Genomic DNA, 15362 nt, shown 5'->3' on the forward strand with positions numbered 1-15362 from the left:
CTCTCGCATCACGCTCACCACCCTTCCTTATCTCAACAATCCTTCTCCAGAGGGCTGATGATCAGTAAAATAAACACTATGATTAATAAAAATGTGTAAAGGGACTATTTAACTTTGAAAATTACCCATCATTTCTTATGCATAAGTGGTCATAAAGTTTCCTGGTAGAGGGCTTCCCTAAGCCTGTGGTTAATTAGAGGAGGCCTCCTAGCTGTGCAGGATCATGCTGATTCCTTTAAGTAACCACAGTCATTACTATAAGACCGTTTACTGAAAGCTGAGCTGGACAGCCATTGTACAATCTGATCTGGCAAATGTACAGAAATTGCACTCCAGATTACATATAAGGCACTAATTACCCAAATGAAACTCCAGGGGCACCTTAGGTAGATACAGTAGAGTGAATTAAGGAAGGAAATAATTAGTCACAATTACAGAAACTAGCTCAACACAAAGTGAAAGAATGCATGCAACTTATTTCCCGCAGAGAAAAGGGAGCTTTAGTAATAGTTTAAGAAATGCAAACGATAAACATGATTTCTAAAAATGAGTAGGAGAGGGACAAATATCTATTTTAAGTTACAAAAATGACTTTATTTTTCTGTTTCTATGTACTACATATCCAAATAACATTAAGACATTTTATCATGAATTTGCACTATGACAAATCAACTTTCAAGCATTTTCTTGACAGTTTTAGAGGTTTTGCCAGCTTTTGACATACATACAGACAGAGTAAACAAGGGGCAAAAAGAAAACTTAGTGAGCACATAAGGCATGGAGTTTGAGCTCCAATAAAAATATTCATTAAAGAGGAAGAATAAGATGGGGGGTGGAGAGAGGTATTCCGAAGAAAGAAACAAATTTACATCACATTAAAAACCATGCATAGGAACTGTTATCAAACACAGCCAAGAAATTAAGTTTTCCAAATTTATATACCCCCCCCTTCAAGGTATTCTGATAAAAAAAATTCCTTTGGGCAGGGGGAGATCCTCCTCCACCTTTCAAAAATGAACTTAAGGATGCTACCTTTATCGGTGAGTGACTTTGGGAAGATGGAATGAGCGGATGCTTAGTTTGGATGGCTGGCAGGAAACGTTCAGAAGCATGTCACTGAGGCCTAAATCTTATAAAATCATGGCAGGTCTGGTGAAGACTATCCAAGGTTTCTTGCAATGTTTCTAAGTAGAAACCAAAGATGAGAAAATTGTCTTGATCTTTTAGGCAGTCTCCTAAGAACTAAGCTGTTTAACTAATTTGTTTTGCTAACTTGAGGTTAGTATGGAATGCTATCCTGAGTTACTAAGAGCTTAATAAAATTTGACTGAATCACATTATCACATTCAGAATTCATAGGAGAATGTTAATTGAATCTTAATTTAGTCTCTAAAAACAAAGTGGAATTATACTGAAATTGATCTTATCTGTTCACTACTAAGTACTGCTGACACTTTTCATAATGATGGATTAGGAATCTTTGCTGCTTAAATATATCATTTCTATTGATCAGGTATTTGGTATGAAATTAGATTAGAGGTAAAAGAAACTACTTAAAGAATGAACTTTTCTTATAATAGAAAATAACAGCACAACCCTTCTTGGGAGAAATGTTAATAAGGGATATAAAGATTTTGTTTTTTCTTTTTTAATATCAGAAATCCTGAAATAGCATACTGTAAGAATTTGGACTTCACTTAACCCAAGTAAATACAAGGAAGATTTTTGTCTAAGACCCTCTCCACAAAGACGACATGAGAGCCAGGTAAATGGCTACATCTGAACAAAATACTCATAGCAGGTATGTTTTCCAGGTCTTTCTGAAAAAGCAGTACCTACTGCATACGATGCAATGTAAATTGTTGAAACTCCTTGAAATAGATGGGAAATACAATGGCAGGGAAGGGGTGGGTGAAGAATAAGAAAATCTTACACTTGAAATAAGAGATTTCACTGTATCAAGAATCTTTATATTAAAAGAGCTGCATTAAAAACAAAAGCAAATCAAACCCAACACATAACGAGAAAATGCAATAGTTTCTGAGGTGTGGTCTTCTTTGGTGAGTTCCACTGGGATATACTTATATGCTCTCTTTCAACCAGGCCATCACCAAACAATTGTTTGTTCTGTACTTAACAATTAAAACTGACAAAAAGACTTTTTCATCATGAGCTTCAAGCAGCCATAGGAATTAAGAACACATATGGTGCTTTTATATTTACACAAGCAATTTCTCATGAGTCCTATAGAGATTGGGGAAATACAGCTATAATAGTTATTCCTTTTTAGAAAGAGCACTTGTAAAATACAGAAAGTGATTAGATAAATATCCCTCTATACTGAATTGATCAGTTAAAGAACTTTAGAAAAGTCAGCAGTTCATTACCTGAGTTTCCCATTTAAGGGCTAAATAGTAATTAAATGTTTTTTTACTTAAGAAAGTGAACAAAAACTTACAATATTAAAAAGGGCCAGTGTCAGAAAATTTAGACTCAAAATTAAGTTTGAGACTTTTGAAGGTTTATAAAATCTAATAGGAATATCTATGAATTTTCCTTCTTAGTTAAAACATGAAGTCACAGAGCTATACTGACTTACTAGATGTTATCAAAACTTAGGTTGGGGGGTCAGCCTGCAAAATCATTAAAAAACAATATTTTTTTGGAATTTTGAGCAAATTTCTACAAGTGATAAAAAGGAATTATGAGTGACCTCAGTTATGAACCCATATGAGATTTTTAGTTAACACCAGATAAAGACTTCAGCATAAGTATGATTTTTAACCTGAAGAGATCCCTTTTGAAGGGTAATATAGAAAAGAACTGTAAATTTTATCCAGAAAAATAGTGCACCCAGTGTTTTGCCAGCAGTTACCTAAGCTTGCCTTTTGACAAGGTATTTTTGTCATGCTCAACCATGGACAATTGGCCAACAAATTATTTGTTTAAAACAGATAGGGCTATGTTTCTAGATACAACACATTATTCAAACTCAGGATTCCAACAATATTCTGAAATTGAATACTTTATCATACAAGAACTATAACCATGTTATTATTCTCAGCACATTATTTCAATTGCAGGTCTAAATTAATCAGCAAAATCACCATTCTAAAACATTAACATAGAGCAGAAACTTAAAGCACTTTGGTCTGTATAATTAGATTATTAAACAAATCAAAAGAATCTCTTTCCCTAATGCCTCACTCCATGATGTATCGCAACGTGGAAAACACAATTTAGGCAAACATTTCTGAGGAGCAATTCCCATCATTGGTTTCTGTATACAACTCAAAGCAGCGCTGAGTAAATTCACCCAAGGAGCAATTTTAAAAAACAACATTTTGAAAACCCAAAGCATCTTTCTACTTTCTTTCATTGTTAAGTCACAAAACTTACTAAGATCAGTCTAGAGCTCAGAAAATGGTCAATGTGAATTTGGTACATGAAACAAAGTTCTCATAATCAGTGGTTCTGGTTCTAGGTCAAGGGCACAAATAGTGTATTTCATTTTCCTGTTCTACATGCTTAATAGTCAGTGAAATATTTTGCCCAAGAGCCCATGCTATGTTGGATTTTAAGTACAAAGGTAAATAAAAGCTCTGCTGATGGTCAGGCAAAAATTATTGCTAAGCAACAACCACTTAGCAATTTATTCACACTTTAATGAACAATTTTAGATGAGATACGTACTTTAAGCCAGAGAGCAGATGGAGTTCCCGGGCTTGTAGCACTAGTTCACAGCAAGGGCAGGCTTGAGGGAAATCGATTAATATCTAGTCATCCCTTGGTATCATGGGGAATTGATTCCAGGATGCCCTCAAACACCAAAATCTGACGATGTTCAAATCCTTGACATAAAACGGTGCAGAAATTGCATATAACCTATGCACATCCTCCCATATACTTTAAATCATCTCTAGGTAATTTATAATACCTAAAACAATGTAAATCCTATTCAAACAGTTGTTACGCTGTATTGTTTAGGGAATAATGACAAGGAAAAAGTCTATACGTATTCAGTACAGACAAAACTTTCTTTTTGAATATTTTCCATCTACAGTTGGCGGAATCCACAGATGCAGAACCCACAAGTACGGAAGGCTGACTGTATATGTAAGTGGATTATTTTGTGCAACAGGCAAAATTTGAATAGATTACCACTGCCACACTGTGCTGAGAAAACGATAGGGCCTCACTGGAGCACACCAGCTCTTTAACAGGGTGCTTTAGTAAATTTTTTTCCATCTGATGCAGCCACATATCAAGATATGAAAGATGATTAAATTACTCAAAAACCAGGCTTCTAATTCTATGATTTCTAAATTTAATTACCTATTAGAATATTAAAATAAATCTAGGTTCTCCAAAGTTGTTCACCAGTACTACATAGCAGTATTGAGATTAAGGTGGGAGGAGCCTCTGTATTTAGGTATTAAATATTTTTAAAATGTTGGTAAAATGCAAATAAGTTAAATGATAAAGGCCTAATTCAAACATACCAGCCACTAAAGATTATTTTCTTCACTCACAAAAACCTTGCCTAAGGATAACAATAACTGTCAGGTACATGAAATAATACAATTTAGGGTTTTGTTGGAGGCAGGGGAACATTTAAAATACTCTATGACAATGCACTTATGTGAAGCTCCACTGAATGAAGGTCTTGGCCAATGGAGAAGGCAGCTGGTATTAAAATAACTAGCACAGATTCCTTGATAGACACACAATGAAAACAAAAATAAGAACCCTGTACAGGTGTAAACAAGTTAAAAATGGCCTTGGCAAAATATCTTCCTCTATTTAAAAAATGCCAAAAAGCATGCAACTTATAATTCCCTCCTTTCCACAAGAATGAACTAAAAAACAAAAACAAAAAACCAAATGGAACTATCTCTTTCTGTCAGTAGATAATAGATATACTGTGTTTGAAGACAAATAAAACTTTAAAATATTAATATTGAAAAATACAATTAAATTTTTATTAAAAATACATACTCCTTACGCAATCTTTGTGTACATTTTGTTTTGTGTGAAAAGGAAAAAAAATAGGAAAGGCATTAAGACTACCTAATTATTCATACTGTATTTGGTAGAAGCGTGTTTCAGTCAAACTTTAACGAAAAATAAGTTATTCTGTTTTCATTTGCTCCCGGACGTCAGAAGGCAGAGTTTCAAACAGAGCATCTTCTACAACTAAACCAGCTCGCTTCAGAGCCCGACAGTCACCCAGTTCAGGAGGGAGGATTTCAAAGTGATTACCTTTTACATCTAAGTAGGAAAGAAATAGCAAATTTCCAATTTTCGGTGAAAGTACTGATAGGCTGTTTTTCCCAATCTTCAGAGTTTTAAGTTTCTTGCAGAAGTACAGTTCATCTGGAAGGCTTTCCACTTTGTTACACGTGATGGAAAAATACTGTAAACTTTGTAGAACTCCGATTTCAGGTGGGATAAATCGAATGTCATTGTACGATAAGTCCAAGTATCGGATCTTGTTGCATAGGAAGAGGTGGGAAGGCAGCACCTCTATTTTATTGTGACTAAAGGACAGGCGTTCCAGGCTGGTGAGTTTCTTTATATGCTCTGGGATGTAGGTGATGCTGTTATGCCACAGTTTTAGCACTGTCAACTTTCTTAAGTGCTGAAAGCTGACGATTTCTTCTATAGATTTCAGATTGTTTTCCTTCAGGTCCAATTCCTGGAGGCTGAGTAGGCTGAACACAGCATGAGGAATACGTTCCAGGTCACAGTGGACCAGCTCCAGCTCTGTCAGATTGGTCATCTTCTTTAAGTTGTTGAGCATCACCAGCTTGGTGCCATCATTATGTATGCACATCTTCTGGAGATGGCTGGAAACATCAACCACTGCCTGAGGGATTTTGGAAACGTTGCTTTTAATAGAGAGAATTTTAAGGCTTTTGAGATCCCGCAGAGACTCAAGGGTGACATTTCTGGAAATATCATGACTTAGAGAGCCAACTAGGTACAGCTCTTCCAGATTTCGGAGCCCATACATCCAGGGGGGGAGTTCCCTCATGTCATCAAACTTGACGCTCAAGACCTTGAGGTTCTCCTTCAGGAAAGAGAGCGCCGCACTGTGGATTTTGACAGAACACTGGTGCAGAGAGAGCTCCTGAAGATTGTCTAACTGTGCAATGGTGGCTGGTATCATTACGTTCTTAATGATTTCAAGTTTTAGAGATTGCAACTCTGTGATTTCAAAAACAGTGTCTGGAAGGCCAGAGAGCATGATAAGAGGCAATTCCAGTCGATTATGGGCATTTGTCTGTAGCTTCTGCCTCAGTTTATCGGGAGTCCATTCATTATTTAAGTTCAGCTGCTTTAATTTGTTTTCACTGACTTCAGACAGGAACACTGCAAATCTCTTGGAATAGAGAGGGTCATACTGATCTATCATATGAAGCATAAAAGCAAAGTCATTTTTCACATCTGGAATATCATCAATTCCAGTCTCCTGACGGACATACTCAAAGGAATATTCCCGTAGAGAACGGTAGAACAGCCAGTATAAGGTATAAAGGCATGTCAATCCATAGATACTAACAAAGCACAGATAGCAAAAGGACAGTTTTGAGAACAAGTGTGCCATGGTATGATTGCAAGAAAAGTTTTTATATCCAGTCATGTCCTGAATGTCCACATTACAGTCCACTGTAAACTGGACCTTGGAAACCAGAGCACTATTATATGCAATGATGATTAGGAATTTGATAACTTTAAGAACAGTCTGGCGAACATACATGGCATATAGAATATCACCTTCTTCCACATGCAGCCTGAACTTCTTCACCTTCTCAAATAAGGCCTTAGCCTGCTCACCTTCCTTTTTATCTAGAGCCCCTGCAGTGGATTTATCAACTACAAACTTCTCAGGAATGGACTTTAAAGACTGAGAGTTGACCAGGCTGCCTTCTGGACCAGATTGGATGGTGTTGGACCTGTTCATGTTGTTCTTCCTGTTGTCCTTTTCTTCCGAGTCCTCCCCAGACACTTCAGATAAAGCCCGTGTGGTCCAAGGAGAGTCAAAACACTTCCCCAGAATGGAGATGAAATGTTCTATTTTGGAGCTGGAGCCAGGGAATTTGAACCAAAAGTTACTGCAGAGCATAAAGACCAGGGTATGGATGAGGACAAGGTAAGGGAAATACTTGGCATACCAGTGGAGGGCTCGCTCATAACACATCTGGTTTATAAAGCTGTACTGCTGAAGGTCCAGATCTGTCTTCAGGCCTTTCATTTCCACAGTGATGGGGTTAGCAGGAGATGGTTTAGGTGGAGGCAGTGGAGTGGTACTGGCAACTGCTTGAGAGACATTTGAAAGGGAAGAGTGGTTCTGAGCAGGCTGCACTCTTTTCGGAAGGCAGATTATCTTGTCTTGCATGACCTGAAACACAGAAATAATATTTTCAAATTATATTACTCAAAGAGCTTTCATAATGTTATTACTGCAAAGAAAGCAGCAGTAACATCCAATAAATGTCCATTTCCTCTGCCTGGAGAATACAACGTTCAATTCCAGCATCAAGATTTTATTCTTAGCTCATACATTGGAAAAATGAAATACCTGACTTTGTTCATCATGTCTAAGTTATGACATAAAACAGTGATTTTTCAGGTTTTTCAGGTCATAGAACAACTCACAAGAAAATAAATATTTAGGGAACATTCATGTATTTTTAAAAAATTAGCAGCCAGGCGCAGTGGCTCACAACTGTAATCCAAGCACTTTGGGAGGCCGAGGCGGGTGGATCACCTGAGGTCAGGAGTTTGAAACCAGTCTGGCCAACATCGCAAAACGCTGTCTCTACTAAAAATACAAAAATTAGCTGGGCATGGTGGTAGGCGCCTGTAATTCCAGGTACTTGGGAGGCTGAGGCAGGAGAATCGCTTGAACCCAGGAGGTGGAGGTTGCACTGAGCCGAGATCGTGCCATTGCATTCCAACATGGGCGACAAGAGCAAAACTTTGTCTCAAAAAAAAAAAAAAATTAGCAATTCTCTCACTGGATTCTGGGAGAATCAGCCACTGGTCTGGGAAGTATATCATCTTCTCAGACTCGATCTTGAGTTACATGTCCTCAAAGATTGTATCAGTCTGTGTAGAAGAAGCAGAAACATAAGAAGGAGGAACTATGAAAGGAATTCCTGTCTTGTTTTCCCCTTCTTTTTCTACACATATTCTAGACTGTATGTATAGATTAATATGAATGAATTTAATGGAAATTTTGCTAAGCTTTTATAAAAACTATTCCTTCAGAGAGAGATAAAAAAATCACAGAAGTGTTCAACAGTAAAATAATTGTTTAGATTTGCTAGCGTTAAACACAAAATATTACATTGAGAACCACCATCCTTCTACCAATGTTTCAGTTTGTTGAAAAGAATATTAAGCTGTAAGAATGTCCAGCAGACTCAAAAAATTGCAATTCGGGAAAGAGAGAATGAATGCACCCTTTTTGAAGATAAGGTAGGATATGACAGAATACACATTGAATCAACCTAGAGGAATCATCTTCAGGAGGAGGCCTATGAACAAAAAGTTGACATTTCAAAGGAAGAATAACCAAAGAGTATTCAGCAATGACATGTGGAATTAATAACGCAGGGAAAGTCTATTTGTACCTTAAAATGTCAAATGGCTGGAAATCCACAATGTTTAATGATTCTGCACCAGCAGTGGTTAGTGATTTTGCAACATCAAAGTCCTTTACCTTGATTATAGGCATAGAAACTGAACCCGTTGTAAAGTGGTCTGCTAGAGCATAGTAAGGTGACCACAAGCTGGTGACAAGGGAACCAGCAGCCTACCATATAGAAGCATGAGGCTGATGACAGAGTGAAGCACCCAACACTTAGTAAAATGTCTGGTACATGGAAGACCACCAGTGTATATTTTATGAGAAAGGGAATGAATCCAAAATTGCCAATAGTCCTTCCAGTTCAGGGTTGTATCAGTCTGAGTGTGCAGGACACCTCTTCTAGGGATGAAGATGAAGATGGTGATTATAGTGATGACAGCAGCAAACCTCTGTTGTGCTTAATATGCAACTGACTGTCTTTTCATAAAGTCATGGGCATTAATTCTGTTAATTGCCATCTTAATCGGATGACAGCAAGTACTCTTATTATTTCCATTTTATAGATGAGGAGACTGAGGCATGGACTCAGGTTAAGTAACTTGCCTAATGTCATCTAGCTCAGAATCACCTAGACCCAGAGCCCATATTCGTATTTTCCTGAATGTCTAGGATTAAGCCAGAAGGATCCCAATTTGACTTTATCTTAACAAATTATTTTGCATAAACAAGTCACATTTTACAGAAGAGGCTTACTGCTTGCCATGTCCTATGCAGATAACAAGAAATGAGGCTGCAGGAAGAGAGGAGGTTTCACCACAAGATTTATAAAGTTCTGTCTTGGAAGATACAGCAGGGGGCAACTATTTACTATTTAAATCAAAAGAATGCAGGTAAGAACAACAAATGTGATTGCATTTAGAGGATTCGGTGGCTACTGAGATGTGAGAATTCAGCAGTGGTCTTCAAACATTTCTATTACTTAGAAGAAAATGTTGAGTATGTCTACCTACTATATTTATGTCTTCCTGTAGGTACTGCACATCCACATCAATCAATATGTCAAATAATCAAAAAGCTAACTTATTTCAAGTTTAAAATAAATATAAAGAAAAGTTTTCACTTTTATTTCACATCTCAGTGGAGCATTCATCGTATTTCTTGGGTTTCAAGCACCATACTTTGGAAACCCCTGGAATAAAAAACAAACAAACAAAACCACCAGGAGAAAGCCTAGACAAATACTAGACTATCTTGAAGAAACATGAAAGAGAAGGGTTTGGGATCATGTTCCACATGCTTTCCTGTTCATGGTCTCATTTAATGCTCCAACAACTTGGGAAGTAGGCAGAGGGAGGGGGCCAGAGATCAGCAGGGAAAAGGAATGTGCTTCCTTGCGCACATTCTTCAAGAGTGACATTCTTGAACTATTGTTAATATGACATTGTTAATGATATGATGAAAATACAGGCCGGGCGCGGTGACTCACGCCTGTAATCCCAGCATTTTGGGAGGCTGAGGCGGGAGGATCACGAGGTCAGGAGATCGAGACCATCTTGGCTAACACAGTGAAACCCCGTCTCTACTAAAAATACAAAAAATTAGCCGGGCGCGGTGGTGGGCGCCTGTAGTCCCAGCTACTGGGGAGGCTGAGGCAGGAGAATGGCGTGAACCCAGAAGGCGGAGCTTGCAGTGAGCCGAGATCATGCCACTGAACTCCAGCCTGGGCAACAGAGCGAGACTCTGTCTCAAAAAAAAAAAAAAAAAAAATACAGAGGAATCAGGTAAAAGCAAGATTAAATAGAAGGTAAAAAGGGAGGCATCTTCTTAAGGTGCTAAGTCCCTGCTAAGCAACCAAGTGGGCCCCATTTCTGTACCCCTGCCTGACCCCTCCCCCAGGCTTACTCCTAATGAAAGAAGATGGTGGACTTAAGGAACTTAGCTGCTGTATAGGATTTTAGGTTATGCACTGTACCAGGGTGCCCAGGTGAAGGGCAAGTGTCGGCTGAAATCTAGCTTATGTACCTCTCACTCAGCTGTGTGCACTTGGGGTTATGTCCACACAGTGCAACTGCGTTTTTATATTTTTCATAAAAATGTCTAATTAGCTAGAATCTGCCATGCTGGAGAAGTAGGTCACATTCTCTCCATTCTACAGAAGAAGAAACTGACCAAAGTTCAGAAAACTTCAGTGACTTGCATAAATTCACACAGCTAGGAAATGGCAGAACAGGAATTTAAACCTGTCTTTTCTTTCCAGCCTAGTGTTCTTCCACCACTCCCCACATTCTTCTCATTTCACCTAGCTTCTGCTAGGATGGCTTTGTAGAGAACAGCCCAGCATAGGAGGCTTATACCACAGGCAATCTCCAGAAGTTCTGTTCACTCTTTTGACTTCATATTTCCCTTTCATTCCTTCATGAAGATATTTTTTGAAGCGTGCCTACTCAAATATCAGGAGAATGAAGACAGTAATCTATTTTCCAAAAGCTGTTAATCACCCAGAAATGAGCCCTGAGTAGAAAAAAAAAAAACCTGGAATTTAGTCACTAAGAACAGTAGCATCTCATGTTGCTGAGGGAACACATCACAAGAAGACTCATGCAGAGAGGCAGCTCTGAGTAGAATTCCAAAAGAATGTGAGGGCTGGCTGTCAAATCCAAGACTACAAAAACAAATAGCCAGGTTAGGAGGTCCAACAGTAAACAGTATGAAGATTTAAACAGTGCAATAGCTATAAGAGAGAGGAAGTTACCCTCCATGTTAAATAGAAACTGTATTTCTGAACAATGCAACGTGGGGAAGAACTGGGAAAAGGATCAGTATTTTCAAAGAGAAAAATAAGAAAAAAAAAATAAGGCAGGCAGCTTCTTCTTCTTTGACTTCTTCTTCGTCGTCGTCTTCTTCTTCATCATCTTTTCTTCTTCAAAAGCTTAAATAGTGTTTTTGCCATATCTTTGTAAGAGCAGCCTGTGAGAATTAGGAAATTTTTGTTTTATCTTTCCTATCCTTTTGAGAAGTCTGCCTAATCAGACCTATACTTCACGTTTCTTTTTCTTTACCCAGTAATTTAAAGATCAGGGTGCAAAACAAGCCTTAAAGAAAGGCTGCAAAACAAATCTCAAAAGAATAGTTGTAGAGTTCCAGGCTGTTGGTACAGGACTAAGAAAGAGTGCTTGGAGTAGAGGCAGGGAGAAAGTGCCCAACCACATCCCCTTCTACAAAGCCCTGAGGCTCAGTGCATCACCAGCAGCTCATCCACACACATCACCACATGGAGCAATTCCACCATTTTCTTTCAAGGACAACTCTCAGCTGCCTTTGGAGGAAAAAGTCTTGAGAATGGAGTTACGTGGTGTCTTTATGTAGGAAGAGGGAGAGAAAAAGGGGGAAGAAACTGGTGGGGGGAAGTGAAGAAAAAATATCAAAATAAACAAGAGAACCTGATCCAAAATGCATAAAAGTGAGAAAAGTTAATATTCTAAAAGCTGCTATGAGAATTCTGAGAATTCTTAGAATGAAATTATTTATGGTAAGGAAAATGTCTAAGTGAAGGAGGAGGAGAGGGAAACAGAAGAATGAGACACTGAGAGCAAGGGGTCAGATTAAGCCAAGGTACAAAGAGACAGCTAAACTGCCTACTTTACACTGGAGTGAACGGGCTTGGAAGTAGGAGGAGGTGAATCAGGAGAGCAGGGACAGGTTAGAAGGGAAGAAGAAAATTAGGTCAAGCCACACAGCAGGTGGCTGGAGTATGTGCTCATTATTTCTATTTTGAGATACAAATGCCTTTCAATCTTTCTCAAATCTTTAGTAAAATCTGCTACACACACACACACTCACACACACACACCCCAGCCGCACCTTTTATGAATGCATTTTGTAGAAATCACAGCAAATTTCATGCTGGGATCAAAGTTGTACAGAGTTTACCTGGGATAGGTAAAAATCTGTAATCTAAAGATTTCCATGGAAGCAGAAACTGGGACCATGGGAACCTAATCCTTCCAGGAACCTGCCTGGGGGCATTAGACTGGGGTTTGACCCAATATCCTCTGGATCTTTTTTTTTTTTTTTTTTTTTTTAGATGGAGTCTTGCTCTGTGGCCTAGGCTGGAGTGCAGTGGCGCAATCTCAGCTCACTGCAACCTCCGCTTCCTGAGTTCAAGTGATTCTTCTGCCTCAGCCTCCCAAGTAGCTGGGACTACAGGTGCGTGCCACCACACCCGACTAATTTTTGTATTTTTAGTAGAGATGGGGTTTCACTATATTGGCCAGGCTGGTCTCGAACTCCTGACCTCATGATCTGCCCGCCTTGGCCTCCCAAAGTGCTGGGATTACAGGCATGAGCCATGGCGCCCGGCCTATCCTCTGGATCTTTAGGAACGACTGACATCCAGGAGTATAAAATACTTCTCAAGACTTCCCAATTAAAGTCCTTGGAGAAAAAAATGTACACATAAACTTGTTCCATGACTGTGATAATATCTATGCACTACTTATGGAAAAGAAACCCAAGGGTTGCAATAATTGGTTAAATGGATTCACTAAAATTTGGATTCTTCAATTCTGATCTGCAAATCATCATGTTGAGAAAACACAACAGCTATTTTTGAAAAGATAAAAGAGGATCTTGAAGATCCTTCCTCAATTCTAAGGTCAATGAAATAAGCTGAATTTCTTGCTTTTGCTTTCTATGGGGGAAGGGAAGGGTTTCAAGGGAAGCATAGGCCAAAATTCAAGCTTCCTAAAAAAAGAAACAACCCATCCAAACCTGCCTGAAAATGTTGTTCGAATCTAGGAAGAGAAATCAAATATTTTAAATTGTAACAATCAGATTTAGAGATGCACTGTAAGTGGAGTATGTGCATGCTTTATTGCATACTGAAATACCTTGAATGGTCAATGTGAAATTCGGGCCTTTTAATAGAAATTTTCACTATTTTAAGTCATAATATTTATGGCTACATTTTTGTATGATGTATATTATTTGAGTCTTAGTCCTTTGTTAGAATCATTAAGACACATCAGGATGACACTTATTTAGGCAGTTGCCAGAAAGGTATGGAAGTGAAAAGCAGAACCCACCTGTGATAACCAGTTGAAAAGGTACCACATTTGCATGAATGAGACACCAAGGGGCTGAGGTTAAAACAAAATAAAACCACTTAGCTTCAGAGAAACTGCCTGAAATAACAAAGAACATACAAACAAAGGCAGCTTATCTATTACATGTCGGACATGTAGAACATAAATGCTGAATTCTGAGTGTGCCTCAGGAAAAGTCAATCATTCTGGAGTAGTATCTACTATATGTCAGTTGTTATGTTTGGGATACCAACAAGAACAAAAAGCCCTTCGAAGTCAAGCACAGGAGTGAGACATCTAAATCAGTAATTAGTGATAAGTGCTCAGATTTGTGCTTGTCTTTCACAATAAACTTTATCATCAGATTATGTAGATACAGGAAAAAAAAAACCCCTAGTAGTATTTTTATTGGGATCACTTTACCTTTATAAGTGAAGAACTGACATGATGTTGATTCTTCCTCCTTATGGTGTGTGTTTTCACTTGTTTGCATCTAATTTTGTGCCTTTCAAGAGTGTTTTATAGTTTTCTCACAGAGATTTTGTACATTATTAAGTTATGTCTATGTATTTTTTTTTTGCTACCATAAATCTGTCTTTAAAAAAAACCATTTATTTATTTTTGAGACAGGGTCTTGCTCTGTTGCCAGGCTGGGGCGCAGTGGTGTGATCTTGGCTCACTGCAACCTCCACCTCCCGGGTTGAAGAATTTTCCAGCCTCAGCCTCCTGAGTGGCTAGGACCACGGGCCTGCACCACCACTCCTGGCTAATTTTTGTATTTTTTTGTAGAGATGGGGTTTTACCATGTTGCCCAGGCTGGTCTCGAACTCCTGTGCTCAAAATGATCCGCCCACCTCAGTCTCCCAAAGTGCTAGGATTACAGGCGTGAGCCACTGCACCCGGCCAAAACATTTATTTTTAACACAGAAGGTAGAGTCCTCCCTTTCCCTTTTCCTATCCCCATTGCCATTCCTTCGTGAGCCCTGATAAGTTTGGTGTATACCATTCCAGATCTGTATCTGTGCATTTACATGTATATAATATATAAACAAATAAGATCTTACTATATATGTTGTTCCTGCACCTTGAGTTTTTATCTTTCGTGGTATGTCTTGGAGATGTTAATAGATTGGCACCTGGAGATCTACTTCATTCTAAGTGCCATGGAATTACATATTGTGGATGTGCTATAATTCACTGAAGACATTCATTCCCATGATGACATGCATGTAGGGAGTTTTGCTACTAAAAAGTGTGTTGGTCTCAAAAGGTTACATACTATCTGATTTTACATGGCATTCTGAAAAACAGGACAGAGGGATGAGGACATAGAACAGATCAGAGGTTAAAGGCTGAGGTTGGGGGGTTCACTGCAAAGGTCAGCACCAGGAATTCTTTGGAGTGTTGAGATTCTTCTGTATCCTGTTTGTGGTGGTGGTTACAAGAACCTGTGCATATTAGAAAACTCAAATATATACCTTGTTTAGATAAAGGGTGTATTCTTGAAGATGGGAAGGCTAAATGCTATCTAATATTAACATTACCGGCTTTTTTGGGTATTTGTGTTATATTATCTTTTAATCTCTATTTTTACTCTGACAATTTTTCTAGGTTTCTGCCTTTTGAATTTTTAAAAATCCAAACTAATCACCCCTTTCTTTTTATAAGTGAACTTAATC

General features: G+C 38.4%; 1 protein-coding gene across 9 annotated transcripts in view; it reads right to left on the reverse strand.

Moving 5' to 3' along the window:
• Positions 1 to 572: 572 nt before the first annotated feature.
• Positions 573 to 15362, reverse strand: part of LRRC8C (leucine rich repeat containing 8 VRAC subunit C) — a 98180-nt gene continuing 83390 nt past the window's right edge. For 5 of the 9 annotated variants that reach the window (XM_058439597.1, XM_058439601.1, XM_058439598.1 and 2 more), the window contains one exon: positions 699 to 7405. In XM_058439597.1, coding sequence (XP_058295580.1) covers positions 5132 to 7405 — 2274 coding nt within the window. In that variant the 3' untranslated portion in view covers positions 699 to 5131. Of the gene's footprint in view, positions 7406 to 9605; positions 9799 to 13683; positions 13723 to 15362 lie in introns of those variants that run through there. The other 4 variants (XM_058439599.1, XM_032155420.2, XM_058439602.1 and 1 more) reach the window with 4 other exon arrangements.

The sequence above is a fragment of the Hylobates moloch genome, unplaced genomic scaffold (assembly GCF_009828535.3).
Source record: "Hylobates moloch isolate HMO894 unplaced genomic scaffold, HMol_V3 SCAFFOLD_5, whole genome shotgun sequence".
NCBI classification, from domain to species: Eukaryota; Metazoa; Chordata; class Mammalia; order Primates; family Hylobatidae; genus Hylobates; species Hylobates moloch.